This window comes from Lutra lutra, chromosome X (assembly GCF_902655055.1).
Source record: "Lutra lutra chromosome X, mLutLut1.2, whole genome shotgun sequence".
In the NCBI taxonomy this organism is placed as follows: Eukaryota; Metazoa; Chordata; class Mammalia; order Carnivora; family Mustelidae; genus Lutra; species Lutra lutra.
In genome coordinates this window covers 33,485,853-33,507,250 of record NC_062296.1, presented here as the reverse complement: position 1 = coordinate 33,507,250, position 21,398 = coordinate 33,485,853, and the positions used below count along the sequence as shown (strand labels likewise).

At 43.1% G+C, this 21,398-nt stretch overlaps 1 protein-coding gene across 4 annotated transcripts in view; it reads right to left on the bottom strand.

Moving 5' to 3' along the window:
* AMOT (angiomotin) overlaps window positions 1-21,398 on the bottom strand; it is a 62,404-nt gene that overhangs the window by 17,293 nt on the left and 23,713 nt on the right. For all 4 annotated transcript variants that reach the window (XM_047715975.1, XM_047715978.1, XM_047715977.1 and 1 more), the window contains 4 exons: window positions 20,272-20,749; window positions 16,035-16,179; window positions 15,080-15,172; window positions 12,473-12,618 (listed from right to left, as the gene is read on the bottom strand). In XM_047715975.1, coding sequence (XP_047571931.1) covers window positions 12,473-12,618; window positions 15,080-15,172; window positions 16,035-16,179; window positions 20,272-20,749 — 862 coding nt within the window. The remainder of the gene's footprint in view (window positions 1-12,472; window positions 12,619-15,079; window positions 15,173-16,034; window positions 16,180-20,271; window positions 20,750-21,398) is intronic.

Sequence of the window (21,398 nt, the reverse complement as noted above, 5' to 3'; positions counted from 1 at the left end):
ATCTTATATTTTCCCACCAGATCTGTGGTATGCTTTGCCTAGGTGACTGAGAAAACTTAAAAAAATTGTCTTGGGGCGCCTGGTTGGCTCAGTGGGTTAAAGCCTCTGCCTTCAGCTGAGGTCATGATCCCAGGGTCCTGGGATCGAGCCCCGCATCAGGCTCTCTGCTCTGCGGGGATCCTGCTTCCTCCTCTCTCTCCGCCTGCCTCTCTGCCTACTTGTCATCTCTGTGAAATAAATAAATAAAATATTTTAAAATTTTTTTTCTTATAGTTTCTTGTCATTTCCTTTCATTCCGAGACCTAGTTCAATTTAGCCTTGTAAACCAGTTGAAGTGAGTTGGAAGTCTACATGCTTTTATCCAGTAGACCTTTGCCTAGGAAATAAAACAAACCATAATCACCGTAATCTTCCTCTCAGTAAGCTAACTCTTTTCTTTCCTGGGATGGGTGACTGTAACAACACTGACTAGGGCAGTGAAGACTGTCAGGCCCCAGATGTCTCTGCCTTCCTATTTGCTAAGCTTTGAATAACTGGAGAGCAGGGAATATTCTCTATCTTCACCTTCTGGGTTCTATAATCCTCATGAGCTATTTAAAGTTGAATGCATTTATTTGTGAATCACTGAAAATCCTAAGGGAGCAGTGCAATGTGAATGCAGAGGATGTTAACTATAATTACTCAGGCTTACAGCAGTTATACTTAAAGGCAATTAAAGTTCTTGCCTTGATGGTAAAGTACTCTGGTATAAGCACAGAGAACTGAAAAAGAAGCAGTCCAGGGCCAGGTGGATATCTCTGTGTCTTCCCATTCTTGAGAAAGAAAACCTTAATATCTTAGCAAAAGCATCTCCAGCAGTCGGAGTCACTGAGCCACTGGGATGATTACATGTAAGGTACCAGGACCACTGCTACTGGCCTAATTCTCCTCCTACCTCTTTTACAAGGATAGCTCACCCATAAATACCAGGGTCACCTAGGAAATGCTTTATCTCTAGATAACTTATGACAGAAAAGGACAACTCTAGGACACTACCAATGCAAGACCCTATAGATTAAATCAAGTCAGCTATATTCTAAGTTATGTACTCTGTTTTCTAGATCTCATATTTATTTGTTTCTTTGTTTTAGAGAGGGAGGAAGAGGGGCAGCAGGAGAGTAAGAATGTTAAGCAAGCTTCAACATCAGTGAGGAGTCCAACACAAGGCTTGATCTCACAACTCTGAGATCATGACCTGAGCCAAAATCAAGAGTCGGATGTACTCAACTGACTGAGCCACCCAGGCATCCCTAGATCTCATCTATATTTTAAAAGGAACAAAGGTCTATATGGTTTATTAATTCCTTTACTATTGTTATAAGCTTCACTTTTACCTTCATCATGATAAATCCCCTTTTCTTTTCTGACTCTCTTCTGTATACTTATCTCCTGTGCGTATCTCCTCAAATGTTAGATCGGTAATTAGGACACTCTGGGTGCCCAACTTCACCTTCCAATGTCATCAGAAATGTCAGTGGTTCCTTCTTAGGTAAAGAGAGAGGCCACATAGTACAATGGCTGTGGTTATGAGCTTTGGCCTCAGACTGTCTTGAGTTCAGAACCTGGTTCTCCCTCTCACTAGGTATGCAACCTGAGGTAAGACAATCTCTCTGAGCTTCCCTTTATTCATTCATCAACAACATGGAGATGATGATGATGTGCTATACCTCTATGAGAATCAAATGAAATAACACATGAAGTGCTTAGTAGATCATCCAGCACAAAAAGGACTTTTTTTTTTAAAGAATAAGTTAATGCCAAATCACACATGCTCTAAGCCTTTCAACTTGGTACATTCATGCCAGATAGCCTTGATATGATTTTCATTATTTCAGTAACTCTCATTATCACATCAGTGTCTAATTAAGACAAATAGCAACAGAAAGAGAAACACATTGATAAATACAGAGAACAAACTGGCAGTTGTCAAAGGGGAGAGGAGTGGGGGAATGGGCTAAATGGGTGAAGGGGATTAAGAGGTACAAACTTCCAGTTATAAAATATATAAGTCATGGGGATGAAAAGCACGGCATAAGGAATGTAGTTAATAATATGGCAATACACTTATCATGGTGAGCATGTTATCATGTAAATAATTGTTGAATCACTGTGTTGTATACCACCAAGTAGTATATTATGTCAACTATACTTAAAGATTAAAAAAAAGACATTAAAAATACAGGAATTTCCCCTAGGAAAACATATTAAAATTAAGCCTCAGGGCACTTGGGTGGCTTAGTCGATTAAGCATCCTATTGTTGATTTCAGCTGGGGTCATGATCTCAGGGTCATGAGACTGAGCCCCATGTTGGGCTCCACACTGGGCATGGAGCCTGATTAAGAGTCTCTCTCTCCCTCTGCTCCCCCTCCCCAAAAAACAACTAAGCCTCCAACAGTTCATATGACAGAGCTTCAGGTATCTTTATAGGTCAAGGCCAGTCATTGGTGGTACAATTAGAGGTAAGCACTAAGTAGCTGCAAGGACACCATATTTTCTCCAAATGACCTCCGTTTTATGAGAAATAAATACTTCACTTATGGTCAAGGGTACTGTTCAAAGAGCCACAGGCAGAGCTCATTCCCTACCACATGCACACACGCACATACACAATCAGGTATTTCTATCTGACAACAAATGAAAGGTAAAGGAACAAAGTGGCAATCAGGAGACTTGGATTCTAGTCCTAGCTCTACTATTGATGGTAATTTGCTTCCCTGTTTTCAGCCTCAGAGTCCCCATTTGTAAAAAATGAGGAAGGTTTTAGGAGTCAGCCAAGCAAACTGGTCAGCAGCAGGCCAAATCCATCCAACCCCATCTACATACACACTGGCTATAGATGCCTTCTGGCCAGACTGACAATGCTGAGCAGGCCTATGGTCTACAAAGCAGAAACTATTTACTACCCGGTCCTTTGTAGATAAAATGCCAGGCCCTGGAGTGATTTTCAAACTGTTCTGTGGAATGCTTCAGAGGCCACTATGGTGGGTTAGTTGTATCAGATGGCTTCTCTTTTATGTGTTTTATATATATATTTATATATTATGTATGTATTTTAGGTGTTTTCTATATATATATATTTATATATATAGGGTTCTACATAAAAGTTAACTTCCAAAAAAGATTACTACATATATATCATATTACCTCATTCCATCGTCTTTCATACTTAACTTTTCAGCATGGTTAAATTACTTTAGGTTCCCGAGGACCCCATGGCATTTCACGCCTCATTGCCTTTGGGTATGGCATTCTCTCTCTTAGGAGAGACCACTGACCAGTAGATTTCAAGAAGTTAAAAAAAAAAAAAAGCTACATAGGCTAGACAGACAACCTCAGATGGTCTCTGATGGTCTTTCAATTCACAGGTATTTTATGGATCTGCTCTTCCCCTTTTCACCTTCAACACTGACCAATAATTAAGAAAGGAGGCAAAATGAAATCCTAGAATTCTATATGGGCACATTTTTGGAGGTAAAAACAAAACAGAAGTTGTGCCTTAGTTTGTGTGTATGTACATGGAAAAGAGAACATACAATGTGTGCGCTCCCCACAGGATCCTAGATGATTTATTTTTCTATGTCTTCAGTATTCAAGGAAGTCAAAGTTCACTTGAAAAGTTTCTAAAGCCAAGGTAGTGGCTCAGGTCTAGAGACAAGTACCCATGCACCTCTAGAAGAAGCCAAGTTAATCCATCATTTAAACCAAATTCCCTTTGGATATTCTGTGAATAGGGGAAATCATTCCATCCATTCAAGTTTTCTTACCAAAGGCCAATTTTCAAAAACTTGTCAAAGCTCCCCTTCCCTTGCTTTCTTTAATTCTGTATTCTCCTAAAGTGGTTCCTTAAATCACTCTTACTTTCTTTGTTGATATTTTAGACCCACCTTCCCTCCTAACCCCATCCCTACATCTCACTATACCACAAAGGTCTAATCTATGAAGTTTATTCTTTTTGCCTCTATACCAATGGTTCTTCTCCAGGAATCATAGAGCAATGTGTGGAGACATTTTTGGTTGTTACAACTAGGGGTAGGTTGCTACTGGCTTCCTGTAGGTAGAAACCAGGTATACTGCTAAACATCCCACAACATACAAGGCAGCCTCCTCTATTACCACCAGTAAAATATTATCTGGCCCCGAATGCCAATAATATTGAGGGTGAGAATCCTTGATCTACACTTCAGCACTACTGGAGATCTCATTCATGCCACACTTTGAACAAGTGCTTATATTCACATTTTAATGTTATGATGCTCTCTTTAGTCACAGACCTCTAGCTGAGTGCAAGATTTCTCACTCTGACACTTAATGTGTCCCAGACTGCTTTCATCTTCTCCAAAAGGCTATCCCTTTGATAGTTCAGTCATTATCATCATTTACTCTATTTCTCCAGTCTCAAAATCTTGAAATTATTGTTCCCTCTTTCCTTTGTCTAACATACTCAATCTCTCACTATTACTATGTGTTAATTCTAACATATCTCATATTCTTTTGTTTCCTTATATTTTCATGGCCTACATGGTTTCTTTCTTAAAAGATTTATTTACTCTAGAGAGAGAGAGCACGCGTGCACAAGTGGGAGGGGCAGAGGGAGAGGGAGAGAGAATCTCAAGCAGACTCCATGCTGAGTGTGGAGCCTGATGCCAGGCTTCATCCTACAACCCTGAGACCATGACCCGAGCTCAAACCAAGAGTCAGGTGCTCAACCGACTGCATTGCCCAGGCGCCCCTTTGGCCTACATAGGTTTAAGTACTAATTACACAACAAAGTTATTGTAATAATAACCTAACAGATCTCCTTTCAGCTGCCCTCTCCCATCTACATATAAGCATCTGTGCACATAAACACACAGGCACAATCAGTCCATCCTATATACAGTGGCTATAACAGACTTCTTCAAGTAGTACATTATGGCACTTCTTTATCTAAGAATAAAGCAATCTACTGCTAGCGTATCCATTCCAGTAGTATTGATTAGGTATCTACTATATCCAAGGCACTTTTTATACCACCTCTCTCACTCTTTAGGCCAGAGCTCTTCTCTCTCATTCATATCTCAAGCTACTTGATGCTTTTCATTTCATCCCCAGTCTGCTATCACCCCTGTCCAGTCTAGACACAGCTCTTAAAACTGCTTTTATCAAAATGTTTCTGCCTCCTACTGCCTTAAAACTCAACCAGGCCTACCTTGCAAATAATCAACCTTTGTATTAGTCTGATCATTTCTCTTTCTTTTTTTAGTCTGATCATTTTTTCATCCCCCCTCACCGTATCACTAAACTCTCCAGGAGTTTCTCCTTTACTAATCTTAACTGACCCTGATTGCTGCTTTTCTCAAAAGCCTCTCATAATGTATACTCTATTAGCAGTCACTGTAAAAGATTTTATTCATGTATGGATTCATTCATTCATTCAACAGGTATTTACTGAATGCTTATCATATGTCAGGCCCTATTCTACATTGGAGAGCAGTAGTGATGTAATAATGGAAAGCAAGACGAAGCCCCTGCCCCACTGGAGAGCAGTATCCTATAAGCCCCATAAGGGCAGGGACCTTCTACTCCTTTGCATCTCTCTGAGGTTCTAGTTCTAGTTTATTGTTCACTACACTCTTGGTAACCAGTTAATATTAATTAGCTGTCAAAAAGAAGAATAAAAATGAGCATAGCATAGTTTAGCTATAACACCACCAATATATGAATAAATACACATTCATCAATGTATTTACTTTGCCAAGTCAAGGGTTTCAAGTCACTCTGATTCAGAGATAAATTTTTAAAGGGGAATCATAAAGTGGGAGGAACAGCAGAAAGGCAATCCAATGAAGAATAGGGCAAATACTCTTGAGCTCAATCAATCATATTTTTCCATTACACTTCTGCAATAATTTGAACCCATTCCCAAGCATTTGGCAGATCTCTTAACCCCCTTCTGACTCAGGAAAATCTGATCCCTGCAAATGAATACCACGTGATGGCATCCCTTCCCTCCCTCCAACAACTGTGGACGTCTTTCAAATTTATTTTTTAAAAGATGGCTATATACAAAATTGCTTCTCAGACCCCTAAAGTTACCCATTTATCTCAGCCATTTGCAAGGAAGTCATTTAATCACTGACCTTTTCCTTGTATGCCCTGGTGGACAAAGTGTAGGGTAGGATATTTTGGAATTAAGAGATCTGGGCTTTGTCCTAGATTTATCACTAACTATATAATCAGTCTATACTTTAATTTCCTAATCTGTTAAAAGAAGACAAAAGTTGCAAGGTTCATGGTGGGAGATATAATACAGATTTGGAAATATTTCTGAAAAGTTAAAAAAAAGTATGTAGGGGTTGGGGATGAATAAGCAGAATACAGAATTTTTAGGGAGTGAAAATATCTATATGATACCATAATGGTCGATACATGTCATTATACATTTGTCCAAACCCCACCAAGAGTGATCCCTAACATAAACTATGGACCTTGGATCACTGATGCGTGAACATAGGCTCATCAACTGTAACAAATATGACCTCTCTGGTGGGCAGTGTTAATAATGGCAGAGGCTATGCAGGTATGGAAGCAGGGGGTAGACAGAAAATCTCCATACCTTACTTTCTATTTTCCTGGGAACCTGAAACTGCTCTCAAAAGTCTTAATAAATAATAAAAAATATATATACAGATGGATAGGTAGAGGGGTTAGGCAATTTTTACTGGCTAGACTAACACCATCATAGGCATACACTTACTTCATTGGCTAGAAGACACTAAAACTGGTCACACAGAACTAAGTGCAGTGCCATAGAGGATAGCCTTCATTATGTTTGATTTTCATCTTCCTGTCCATTGCCACAACTCCACTCACTATGTCACAGATGTCACAGTTCAAGTGTATTTTCTTTGCTCCTCTCCTTTGTAAAACTAGTTCATATGTTGCTCCATGAGCCTTCAGTAATTTCTGTGTAATTTGATTTAGCCTTACTCAGGAGCCCCTGGCTCCAAGTAAGAGTTCCCTCTGAAGTAATTTGGTAACACTACCCTGGTATTAGCAAGCTGCCTCTGTCCATTGCCAAGAGGCTGTGGTCCACTGGTGGATATTAAAAGAACTGAAGAGTAGAAACCACCTCTAGAAACTTGCTACCAAGAGAATGAAGTTCATTCTGTTAAGGAGACTAAAGAAATTATACAAGGCTTCCATTTGGGAATTTAAAAAGTCAAAATCATAGGAAAAACAGAAAATCAAGTTTTCAGTGGTCACTCAATCTTTATTTGGGGTGGGGACATAATTTCTTAAAATATTGGGTGCAACAACACCTACTTCAAAAAAATATGTTGCCAGGGCACCTGGGTGGCTCAGTGGGTTAAGTGTCTGCCTCTTAATTTCAGGTCAGTTCATGATCTCAGGTCATGAGACTGAAGCCTCTGTCAGACTCCACATTGGGTATGGAGCCTACTTAAGATCCACCCCCCCCATCAGCACACACACTCTCTCTCTAAAAAAAAATACTGCCATAAATATGGAAAATGTCATCCTTAGATGAAATGCCCTTCAAATAAGCCAAAAATCCATCCTGGGTAGATAAAGTACTTTATCTGAATTCCTATCAATACTCTAAATGCACACATAATTAGTAACCTCAGATGTTCCATCCACATTTATAATCCATCATAACTACTGTGTGAGTTTTACCTACTCACACAATGTGCTATTGTCTGGAGATGATTTTGGATGAAACATAAATGTCTATGCCTAGTACATCTTCCTCCAGTACTGGGAAAGGAGACCTTCTTATGGTACTATGTGGATAAGTGTGACAGCAGAAAACTGTCCATCTCCAAAACCAAAATGACAAATCAAGTAAGTAGCAAGGGAATTAGAAATAAGAAAAAATATCACCCATAAAAGAATAATGGTGGAAATGGAAGGAAAGAACATGAACTTTGTTTTCAAGAATTGAGTGGAGCAGCAAAAGGACATTGGAAAATGCATGGGCATCAAGAGTTATCAGTGTGATGTCTAAATCATCACCAGCTACTGTAGTTCAGAAAAGGTTAACACTTGGGCCCCTTTCCCCTGAATCTCTGTGGCTGTCATTCTAGCCTAAAGCCAAAGAACAAGGCTCACTGACTTTTTCTGCCAGCCCTCCCACATTCCGCTCTCTCCCTTCCAGGGCCCTCTGCTCAGTAAGCAGCCCACCCGCAGCATCTTCCCTCTTTGATCTTGCCAGGGCCTTTTTCCCAGCATTCCTGAAACAATTACCCAAGCAGTGGCTCAGCTCTGGATCATCATAAGACAGTAGCCAGCCAGAAGTCTGAGCCTTGTGAGTGGATATGCCAGGCATCTGTCGAAACTCTCCAGTGAGGTCAAATTAGTGGTAGTGTGTGTAGGGGGTGGGAGGGAAGTTGGGGGAGGTCCCTTTGCATGGAAGAATACCATGGTTGCTGTGGACAGAGTTCTTTTGCCTTGGAGTTTAATGGGCCTCCACTTCAACAGAGATTGGTGGCAAGACCTGGGTCATAGTGAATCACCGAAAAGCCAGGTCTCTCCTTTAGTAAAAGTGCTAGCCCCTTCCAGCAAGATACCTCCCCAGATGTCAACAGAGCGAGGTCCATCAGAGAATCTCTGCTGAGCTTGGAAGAGGAAGAAGCTGTGATTGTGGGAAAAGGTTCTCTGTAAGCCTGAGGCACATTTCTGTATAAAGCTTAGAGCACAGTGAATTGTACCATGGGCAAGAGACTTAATTGGATTAGAAAAATGAAATGAATTTGAAGAGCATCTAAATGAGAACTTTATACACAGAAAGACATAAATACATCCAAGGGTCCTTGGATCATTAAACTAGTCATAATCTTTCCCTGGCCGCCTTCTTTTTAGTTGTGATATATTTGACATATAACATTATATTAGTTTCAGGTATACAACATAATAATTTGATATATGTATTGACCTGACATTATACTTAGTAGGCTAAGAAAATACTCCCTAGGCCAACTACTTAATTTGGGAAAAGTTTCCCTAACTCTCATTTGCTAAGTAGACTACAGAGGTTTCTCTTGGAAGAACTTCTAAGGAAAAGTAATGGTAGTGTGTAAAAGTACCATTTGTAAGCCATAACTAAATTCTCTGTTTACAGGAGACATAGCAAATGTCTGACATATCCCTCTGTCTTCAAAAATGATTTTATGTGAGTTATCTCCAGATAGGGAACTACATTTTCTATTCCTGAATACCCTCCTCGATTTAGAGATGTTAACTAATTTTGTGAACACTGAAGATTCCTTACTAGATTAGTTCCAGAGCTACCTTCCGTAATGTTCCATACTTAAAAATTTTACCCCAGACAGAAGAAGCCTAATGGAGGTTGAGTCGCAGCAGGTGAGCGAAAGTTCAATAACCAATTCCTGTATTTGAGATTAAGGATAGGGAATGTTTTCCTCTGAATATTGTAAAGGAGATAAGGCAACCACCACCCAGGTGCAAACCAAGGTCAGATAGGCTGCTAAGACAGAAAAGATAATAAGAATCAGCGGATTTTTCCTGAGACATGGTTTCAAGCCCCTACATGTGCTAGAGTCTGGGAGACATTACACGACCTTTGCCTTTGTGACTCCATTGGGTAGGCTCTCAGCCCGTTCTCTCCATCAAATGTTGCACCTCCTTTAGCAACAGCAACTCAGATTTCCCAACAACCAGACTCTGAGCAAAAGTCCAAGTTGGGTGAAGACTAAAAATTAACAATAATCAATGAGCTCATTTAAGATACCTGGCCACCAGGTGCCATGATTGACTCCTAGCCTAATTTTCAGAACTTCTTTTTTAAATCGTAAATCTGTGTGTTTCGGGGGCAGGGCCCTAGAAATCTAAATCCTAAAAATCTCTGGAACGAACGCCCAGAAAAGCCTCAGAAGCCAGAAATATATTTCAGGCAACTGTTGCAGTGAGGGCTGCCCAGTGGGAACTACAAATTAACATCCTCTCCTTAGATGTATATTGTATATTATTTTCATGATTAACAACCAGTTACCACTGAGCCCTAGGACACAGCAAACCAAGAGAGTTGCGGAGTCTTTGTCCCCATTTATCTCTTACTGGATGGACACCCTTCCTGGAGGGATAGCAGGGCTGTGTATACAGTCCAATCTCAAACCACTCTGGACAAGCTTCTCATAGTCGTTGAAAAAGAGGGGCCCTATGAGTGAAACTTTTTTTTTTTTTTTTAAATGAAAAGACGCAGGGGTTACTAAATTTGAACAAGCGCCCACATTTTCTCTTTGGGAACAGAACCAAAGGATGATTCAGACAGGGAGACAAGCAGCAAGGGTAGGGAATGAAGAGTCATGAGATTCCAGTTTTATTCCTGGCTTTACCCAAGACTTGCCATGTGACCACCAGCAAGCTACTTCTCAGCCGGTCTCTCAGTTTTCCCTTCTCTCAAAGAATACAGTCTTATCCTTGTCCTGTAATTTACTCTGTGATTTCCTCACAAAAAGGGGAAGGAAAAGCATTAATGAGGTATAGCAAAAGGTTCAAGGGTGTGCTCCTTAGGTCTGGATACCAGACATATACAAGCGTTCCTCATATTCAATAAAGAAACTTAGCAGTATTTCTCATGTACTCAGCTCAAAAAGCAGGACATGAGCCCGATTTATCCAACCTGAAGTTTAATGATTAAGCAAATCAGGTCAAGGATAATATAGGTTAGGTGACATTACCTACTGGAAATCTATGAACCCACAACACATAAGCATTTTTTTTAAAAGATTTATTCATTTGACAGAGGGCAAGCAACGAGAGAGGCAAAGGGAGAGGGAGATGGAGAGAATCTCAAGCAGACTCCCGCTGAGCTTGAAGCCCCATCTCAAAACCCCTGAGGATCATGACCTGAGGTGAGATCAGGAGTCAGACACTCAACTGACTAAGCCATGCAGGCGCCCCTCCAAAAAGCATTTTAATCCCTACCCCCAAAACCAAAGGGTATCTGTAAGTCAGACCTCTAGGAACTAGAACCATTCTTACTGAGGGAGAAGAAGCAAGTAATGAAGGAAGGGAGGAAGGACAGCTCATACATAAAAGAACTACAGTGCTGAGGGTTTGGACACTAAACACGTTTTTTTTTGGGGGGAGGTCTCCAGTTTATAAGGCTTCCAATGTTACAACAGAGGCTATTTTTTCCTCTTAAAACAAAATTCAAATTTTAGGATAGTTAGTGAGATATGAAATTTTCTTCACCAAGTTACATTTTGGCATCAATTTTTGCTGGAACACACCCATTCCCTGAAGTATAAAACATCGAAGAGTTAGTAGTACTTCAATACAATGACAACTGGCAGGCAAGATTAATTAGTGACAGGCCAGCAGCAACACTGCCTGTATTTCACATGAACATAGTTCAGTGGTGCAATTGAGTAACATCTACATCAAGACTAATCAGATACATGTTTATCATATGCTTAGTAGTTTGGGGGCTCCTGTATTTGTCAAAGAAAGACTCCATCCTTGCACACAAAAAAAGTGACAATTGTACTCCACCACATACCTACATTCTACAATCTAGCCAGGAAGAGCCAGGGCACTGCTCGTGGCCTGCCACAAACTGTAAATTGTCCCTGGGTCCCATCCTGTTTAAGACTGCTTCTATTTCAAAACCAACCTGTAAAATAAATCCTAGGACAAGGGACATAGCCATCAAATTTCATTTATCTTATTAAGTTTCACCTAAGGGGACCAACTTCCCACTGAGTATGGGAAGACAAGGACCATTTTGATGTTCAGATCCCTGGAGTACTTTAAAATTATGGAATCATTTTTTTAGCCCTTCTTTAAAAAAAAAAAAAAGCTTTAAAGCCCTATAAGGGCAGGAATTAAAAAGTATATATCGGTCACAGGCTTGAAGTAGGGCTAGGTCTACAGTGAGAACTTGGAGGGGGGTGGCTAGCTTCTTAGATGAATGATCAAATGGAAATTGCTCCTTGACCTTGGTGATTTTCTATTCTGGAGCCAAAGGAACTTGCAGAGAAGAGAAAAGAAATCAAAGTCCACTCACATCAGCACAGCTATAACTAGAAGTAGCAGATGGCAGGGCGCCTGGGTGGCTCAGTCAGTTAAGTGTTCGACTCATAATTTTGGCTCAGGTTGTGAGATGGATCTCTGAGTCAGTCTGCGTGCTCCGTGGAGAACCTGCTTGGGTTTCTCTCTCTCCCTATTCCTCTTCCCCTCCCCCCACTTGTGTTGTCTTTCTAGCCCATGCTCTTAAATAAATAAATAAATAAATAAATAAATAAATAAATCTTTTTTAAAAAAGAAGTAGCAGATGGTACTTTCCTACTGGGGGATTGTGTAGCTGCTAGTTCACCAAAGTGGGGAGTCCCCAGCACCCTTGATCCCTTGATTTCCCAGCTTTTCCCCACCTCAGCCTCATATGCTACTTAAGGAAACTACACATACCTCTTCTTCCAGCTTGACCACCTTGGCCTGGGCATTGCTCAGGGCCTGGTCTCGGATTTCAATGTGTCGCCGTTGGTCCTCATTGGTAGAACGGACAGTGGCCAGCTCGGCCTCCAGCTTCTCCTTTTCCCTTTGGCTTTCCTTATCTATCAAGACAAGAGTTGTCATTACTGCCACTCCGGAGCTGGCTCAAAACCTTACCTGAGTAAAACTGACAATGAGACCCATTATTAAGCATTGTCTAACACACAGCTGAAAGAACCAGCATACCCAAGATCTGGACTCTCTCACTGGCTCTACCACCGACTTGCGATGTAAATTCAGAAGTCACTTAACAGTGGTTGTTGTGCAGAAGCAATGTGAAAGGGGATGTAAAAAGTGTGATGAAAAGTATGATGCAAAGAATACACACACATCAGAAGAACAGGTAGGCTTGTTTCTTCAATTTTCTTTCTTCATGTGGTCTTGTATTAGCAAAAGAGCCACTGAGCCCCCCGGAGTTTTCCTTATTATCTTGGGACAGTATATTAAATCAATCTAAAAATGGTATCTCACAGACTGTGTAAAATTCCAAATCCCACTCTTTCCTAACATTATTTTCCAACTGAAGTATAAGTCCAGGACTGCATCGTAGGGAGAGAAGACCAACAAGACACGTGTAGTCATCCCCTCTGCCTTTCAGGTCCCTCCCCTTTTAACTAGGGAAGACCTCATACCAAAAACTCAAAAGAGCAGTTCGGATTCTCATTTGGAGGTACAGTGCCCTTCCTCTGGAGACCATGATACCTAGGTTTAATAGTGCAGCCTTACCTTCCTTCCCACTCTGACATTACATATCTACTCAGCTGTACCTTGGAAAGAAATGAGTATTTGTTGAGTACTTATTACCTACCAAGTACTGTACTCTTAGTCCTCAGAAGGACTCCCCTGCAAGAAAAGTGTTGTTCTCTTCTCCATTTTGTATATGAAAAGACAAGAGACCCAGAGGGCCTGAGTAACTTGTACAAGGTCTCACAATTAGTCAATGAGTACACAGCAGAACCCACGCTTACGGCCAGGCTGTTCTGAACTCTTTCTAACCAGAATGCCTTCTCCTAGGGTTGTGTTGGTTTGGCCTCTCGAGGATGAGTGGAGCCCATTCCCCAGGGAGGCTCTTCAAGAGGGCTTTCTTGCCTCTTGCCACAGTTCCAACCATGCAGCACCCTGTCGATGTCCAAAGGCAAAAAGAACTAAGAGGCCACAAGTCATGCCCTCTTCTCTGCTTGTTAAGTAGAGTCCATTTTTCCCTTCTAGAACCATGCGGCAGCCTTTCCCCTTGCTGTTAATACAGTTTTTATCTACTGAGTTCCCACATTTTATAAACCAGTAGCAGAGCTCCCAGGACCCCTGAAATACCATTACCACACAGGGAGGAGGAGTATGAACTAGTAGACCTGGGGCAAGAATCCATACGTTTTCTCTTTTGATTTATTTTATCCTGGGAGGTCACCACCTTCTCCACGAGGCAACCAGCTTCCAGGGGCACCGTGACATCCCAAAAGCAACTGCACAACAATTTATACCAGAAAAACTGCGTTCTTCCCTCTGAGACATACCGACAAAGGATCAGGAGGCTCGAAGAAAAAAGCCCCACTTCTGAGGCCAGTGCACCACAGAGCAAGCCAGGGAGGGAGGGGGATATTGTAAGTGAAGATCAAACAAACTTGTAAAAGCGGACTGGAAGCTGCACGGAATGACTTGAAAGGGTCATGTAGAGGCCCAGCAAAGATGGGGCCTGACAAGTCCCCTCCATGCGCTACTCCAGCTGGGAGCCGCAGGGAGGGAGGCTGGGGGTCGGCAGCACCAATTACGGGCACATGCAGAGTGAGGGTAGTTCATCTGTTTCCCCCTATGGGTTCAATCCACTGCAGAGTTTTTATTGCCAGTTTTATTGTGGTAACTGCAAAGAATGAGGCATTGTCTAGCTGGGTGGAGTCTATTAGGGACTGATAAAGAAGAGGATTAGTTCATTGTCACGGTCCTTGGAGTATTTCCAGACAAAGGAAACACTATTATGGGGAAGACTTAGCTCTGCCCTCCCCCACATCCTCCAACTGGGCGACCAGAGTCAGTAGCTCAGGCCATGGCAGTGGTCCTCCTCTAGCTCCCTTTGCCCTTGGCCAATATGGAATGATATGATATAATACAGGGTGTTTAACTAAGGGAGCCGCAGGTGCGGATTAGGTATTCCAAACGCTACCATCCTGCATGTTAATCCCGTCTCTACCACAGCCAGCCCACGGAGCCTTCAACAATAAATCCCTCCAACATTAAGAGACTCCATGGTTCACTAAGGTCCTTTTCAGCTCGCTGTGACAAAAGCAGGGGTTTCAAGGGGCTTCCCTAGTTTAATAGATAGGGAGCCATGGTGATGTGACTAAATGTGGCAAGCAGCCTTCTTGGCCTCGAAGGAAAAAAGAACAAGATGCTTGAACAGGAAAAAGAATCCCTAGATGTCATTTGCTCTGTCCTGGCTATTCTACAAGGATACGAAGATCTGTGTAACCTTTTTACACATCTGGCTCCCAACCACACATTAATACCTGCTGCCATAGCTTTCAGACTTACTTTTTGCAAAGAGCTGAGAGATGGTTTTTCTAGTATCCTCTGATCCCTCATATTCCTTCTCCGCAAGCTGCTTGTTGGCAGTCTCTAGACGCTCTGTGGAATTCAGAGACAATCAACAGGGCTCCATATACAAATTTCCAAGCACATGGTGTTTGCTCTCTAAATACTGATCTTGGGCAAAACAAGCCTGCTTCTTCTTGTTACCAGGGAATAGGTGACACAGACACAGATTCACCAATGTGGAGCCCCAAACAAATCTAAACCATGGTTGGGAAGGAGGAGGTGAGCACTTAACACTTTCACCCCTCCCTCACTAAACCAAAGTGCAGAATTCTTAATTCTGATGAAGGAATCTATCCCTGAATACATGACATCTTTCATTTGCAAGGAAAAAGAGCATCAAAGTTATCATGACGTCTTTAAAATCATGTAACATCAAAGCTAGAAGGGGACCATGGGCAGTGTCTAGTTCAGTTGTCTCATTTTATCAATAAGACATTTTAAATTCAAAGACAGAAAATAACATTCCCAAGGTCATCAGTTTTGAAGGTGATTAAGGTGGTCTTTTCTCACCATCTCCAGTATTATGTTAAGGTAAAAATAAAAGGAGTGAGTCCCAGAAACAACAGAGGACATCACTATTTCAAGCTTGCATGGCCAAAAGACAGACCTCTGCAAAACCTAGAAAGGAGAGAGGCAACACGGATTGTGGGAACAAGCCAGGTGGGTCCAGGAGTCCTGGGGGGATACTGCCTGATTAACACATCAGCTCATCCCACTTTCATGAAGCAAGCTTAGGACCAAGTTCTGATGTCATACCCAAAACCTAGCCTGGTCTATGCCCTGCAATTTCCTACTCATACTATGGGCTGGACGAGCCTTGAGAGCCCCAACGTATGCTCCTCAGCCCTTCCCTACGCCATCTTGGCCAATGCTTCAGAAGTGAGTCCCTCACCTCTCAGATCCCGGTTGAAGTCATGCATCCTTCGAATTTCACCCTCAAGCTTGTTTCTCATGGCTTTCTCCAGGGCCTCTCTTTTGGAGGATGATTTTACAAGGTTCTCATAAGCCTCCGAGACACGCTGGATTTCTGTCTCCACCTGGAAAAGACAAAAAAAAGGAAAGATAGTGGGGATGGTAGGAGCTTAATGGGATAGATAGTCTGAAAGGATATATGCAAATCCTTAATGACAGCTTCTCCCAGGGCTTTACAGATGGCTAAGAGGCCTGCCTAACAGATAAGAAAAGTTTCCCAGAAGAATTTCTTAAAAAAAAAAAAAAGATTTATTTATTTAACTTGAGAGAGATCTATTGCGCATGCACTGGGTCAGGGGAGGGGCTGAAGGAGAGTAAATCTCAAGGAGGCGCTGCACTGAGCACGGAGCCCCACGGGGGGCGGGTGGGGGGGTGGGGGGGGCTTAATCCCAGAACTCTGAGATTGGGACCTCAGCCTAAACCAAGAGTCGGTCGCTTAAACCAACTGAGCTCCCCAGGCACCCCCAGAAGGATTTCTAAAGTCAATGTTCAGCTAGCTCAGCAACCAACTCACAGGGTCATGAGAGTCCCTCAGGTTCAAAACAAATATGGTTTCTACCTTCAGAGAAGGTGGTAGGAGAAAATAAATTTCATAAGTACATTTATAAATGATTTTAATTTCTGCACAAGAATTTTCTTAATTTTGAAAATATGATTAATAATGTATATAGTATGTCAATAACATTATTTCAGAGTGTCCAGAGGGCTTTCACATGTTTATTTCTATTTGCCCTGCTATCTGCCTTCACAGGGACACCGCTCCCCATTTTAGCACAGGGAAAAGTGAAACGGACCTTTCTGAGATCAAGTTAGTGGCAGAGGCGAACCCTAAAAACTCGAAACCTTGGCCTTATCCAGTGGTTCAGTTCACTCTAGCAAACCTTTACCAAGGGCTAAATATTTACAGAGCTCTTTAAAATACCCGTGGGGGCAGGGGTGCCTAGGTGGCTCAGTGTTTTAAAGCCTCTGTCATCGGCTCGGGTCATGGTCCCAGGGTCCTGGGATTGGGTCCTGGGATTCGGTTCTGGAATCGGGTCCCGCATTGGGCTCTCTGCTCAGTGAGGAGCCTGCTTCCCCCTCTCTCTGCCTGCCTCTCTGCCTACTTGTGATCTCTGTCAGATAAATTAAAAAAAAATAAAAAAAAATTTGTAAATACCCATGGGGTGTGTAGGCATGAATGAGGACATTACTGTTTCCCTTCAAGGAGCTTTCAATCTAATCAAGTAAAAGAATAAAGAGAAGGATGTGTTAGTCAGAGCAGTAGAAGTAAGTGCTACAAAAGTACAGGGAGGAAGAGGTTATTCCTGGTTGGGGTTAGGGGAGGGGAGACCAATTTCAGGCAGGAGGTGGCATTTTGAGTCAGATCCTAAAAGCTAGGTCAGATTTCAATGAGCAGAGGTGAGGGGAGGGGTATTCTATTCTGAGTGAGTGAATGCATTCCCAGAATGACCAGTAGTCTCATTTGGCTAGACTCTGTGGGGTACACAGAGGGAAGCTGGTGAGATCTGGCTGTAAAGATAGACTGGAGTCAGATCATAAAAGGGCCTTAATGCCAGGTATTTGGACTTTATCCCATAGTCAGTGGGAAACCAGTACAGATTTTTGAACGGAAATTCACGATCGGAGTTATGTTTTATGATACCACTGTAAATCTTGTAAAATGGGGGGAGAAAAAAAACATACACACAAAACCTCGAAGGGAAAGGGTCTTGCCCCAAATCAGCCCGAATCAAGAAGAAACTAAGAAATTAGACTCCAGAGTCTTTCTGTAACCAGTACAGCTTCATTGCACATGAAATAACTACAGAGATATTTGCATATAATTTGTATAAGATAAATAAACCCCGTGGCCTATTCAGCAATTTGCAAATTGAATTTGACTCCTGCAACCATTCTGCATTCCTTCTCAGTTTCCCACTATCCTCCTTAACAAAGCTCAGGGTACTTTATGGGGAGAACTATCAGGTCCCCAGTGGGAGACTGGAGGAAAGGTGGGGTTACCAAACAACTCAGATTCCACCTGCCGAGCTCCAAAATTATGCCCAAGGCAGGACTGCCTGCAAACAAATGAGGCTTACACCACAGAAAAGAGCAGGCTCCAGAGTGTTTTTCTCCTTGCAGATGGCACCAAGATAGCAGCACAGAAGGTGAAAACTGGTAGTGAATGGCATTTAGAGACAAGATCTGCAAGGCCTGGGCCTGATAAAGCTTTTGCATGAAATTCAAGTGCGGGGTACAGAAAATAAACATTTCCATTTGAAAGAGCAGTCTTGGTATTAGTCTGAACTGGGCAGCCTTTAGACGGACGGCAAGGCTTTCCAGTTCCCCACAGAATGAATGCCACACCTGGAAAGCAGGCCCTCTGCTCACCTTGTTCAGAGTACTATTTCGAGATCTGTACCAATCTTTCTCTTCCCTGCCCCGTGTAGAAATACTGTACCCTCCAAAAGGGCGAGTTTTACATCTGTCAACAGGCTCTTCCAGGAAAAGAAGTCACAGAAAGGCAGACCCACTGGTTTGGTTGGGGATGGTGGGGGCAAGGAAGAGGGATGTGGTGGTGGGTTTTTGTCTCATTATTCCCCTCATGAGCCTTGGGCCTCCGTATTTTTTCTAGCACCAGCTGGTATCTCCCATATCTCCCTTTTCCTCTTCTAACCCCGCTTAGGCCTCTAATCCACTGTAGCATCGGGTCAGCCTTCACTTTCCCCAGCACTCAGTTATACTTGGTGAAGGCATCTTGGCCCTCGCTAGGGAACAAGCAACAACTAACAATGCCACAAGTCCTGTTCCACTCCTCTTCCCTGTCACCCACCTTCCTGATTACTGCATCAGAGATGGGGCTGGGGTCACTCTGAATAGAGTTTGGGGAGGGGTGTCAACAGTTAAACCCAATCAGCCAAACCGGGCCAGGCTGCTTTTAGTGCGTGAGTAGGATTAATTTGTTGCACCGATGTGATTTGGGGGTGGGGCATATAGTTAAATGAGAGGAGGCAGAAAATGGAAAACTGGGGGTAAAGCCACAGAGAAACAGTCCTCTCTGAACCCCAACATACCGCACCCAGATTTGGGGACACTGTGACGGGGGTGTTTCTGTTACATAAAAATACTCAGCTGACAGTAAGCCCTCCTCTACTTTAGGACCCAGATCTGGTGTTTACAAATTCTCAGTTTCATTCAAGCCCCTGAAATTTCCACTCCTGGGTGTCTCCTAAGGACAGAGTTGCTGAACAAAACCGGGCAATGTCCCCTCCCTCCCACACCTTCACCCTCACCTCCCCGAACAGTTCACATTGTCGGGAGATCAAACCACATGAGATCCACAATGACAAAAGGTGCAAAGAGGCTGCCAAAGGTATAACCCTATTCAGGGCCAGCCACTGGAAGCCAAGAGCTAAGGTTCCTAGGTTAGGGCACTCAAGAGCTAAAGTCCCAGCTGGAGGAAACAAGAGGGGCCCAGGGAAGAATGTGAACTCTATGGGACATACACTCCTTTTTCTACTTCCTCAGCCTAGGGCTGTCACCTGTCACCCAGCTGTGGTGCTAAGCCCCTCCTGCCCCCCACACACACCAGAGAAAGACAGCAGATGTTGAATGTGAGCTGCAGGGAAAAACCAAAGCAAAGAGGAGGCAAAGGAAGAGGTGTTGAAAAAGAGTTACTATGAGAACTCCCACTTGGAAAAGTGTTCTAAGCCCTTTCCAGAACAAGGCAGAGCACGATCTAACTTCAGTGGTGAGATGTTTGTGGGAATTATGGTTTTACATTTAAGATCCAAATTCAGTTACGAGGGAAAATATAACCAAGACAAAAGGTCTTTAGGCTGGCAGGACCCTCACCTACACAGGCATTGCCAGTGTTCTTGACCCTATGAAGAAGTTTCTCGGCCTTCTGGGAAATAATTACGTTTTCCTTAGGGCTATGGTATCTGGGAGAACTGTACAAATATGTTCTTTTCTCCCCCACATAAATGTAAAATGTGACTCCTCCTAGGAAGACAGGCAGAAGGCTCTTTTTCCAGTTTGGTCCATATCTAACCTTTAGATACAAGACTCCAGAAGACCCGAGTATAAGTCACGAAGGCACCAGCAAATGGAGACGTACATCTCTAGGCAACACGTGATTGAGAGAAGACTCTGCTAGCCTGAAACAGAGGCCTCACCTTCTGCAGCCTTGCCACCTTCTCGTAGCATCCTTCCAGTTCCTGCCGCAAGTTCCGGTTCTCATCTGACAGGATCTCAACCATCTGCTGGGCTCGGGAAACGATGGCAAATGGGTCTGCTGGCATTGGCTGGTAGGAAGCAGAGGACTGCTGAGCCCGAGGCATAGCTGAATAGGGTTCCCCGGCCTGCTGCTGGTGATGGTGGTGGTGCTGCTGCTGCGGCTGACTCAGGCTGGGCTGAGGGAGCCGGTAATGATCGCTCTGGTGAGCCGGGGTCGGGAGGAAATGCTGCTGAGGCCTAGGCAGGTGAGCTGAGTGGTCTCCTTGGTTTGGGACCAAGGAGTGTTGGGCAGGAGACAATCTCGTGGCTGGTGGAGACTGCAACAAGGACAAGGAACCCCCAGACGTGAGGGAAGAAGTAGGACTGTGAGGCCGTGAGCTCCGGGCCGACAGTGGTAATGAGATGTCCTGCGCCGGCCTGGAAAACACGGTTTACACGCTCAGGTTAAGCTTTCTCCTGTGGCACCGGGGGAGAAGAACACGAGAAAGTGAGATGAGGGGGCTTCTGGGGCCCGCCCCCCACCCCCAAGGAGACCTGCAAAATGAGGAGCAGGCAGGGTTAGACTCGGAAATCTCTGCAAAGAGCTCCACAGCCCTTTCCAGGCCTGACCCGTGAGTGACTGATGGAGGTGTGATCCCACGGAGGATGGAAGCAGGTGACCTCCAGGGTCGCTTGGTGAAAATCTGAGTGACATACATGAGTCTTCCAGAAGGTAATTTTCACATCATTATTTTAAACAAAACCTCTGACATTCTGTATGTGGTCAGCACATGTAAAGGGTCAAATTCAGAAAATGTGTTCCACTTGCCCACAAGGAATGGCAAACTGCAGTCAAAATTAGTCCTCTTCTCGCTATTGGCAACTCTCTTTCATAATTCATATATTCACAGAAAATTACTTGAGGATGTCTAGGTCCTTATTATGTTAGAGACACCAAATAATTATTGTTGATTACACTTAATAATTGAATAAGGTCTATTAGCAGTGATAATACCAAGAATTGGAGAGGATTTACAGGCAACACTGTCATACTATTTTTGATGACCTGACCACAAAATGTAAGTAC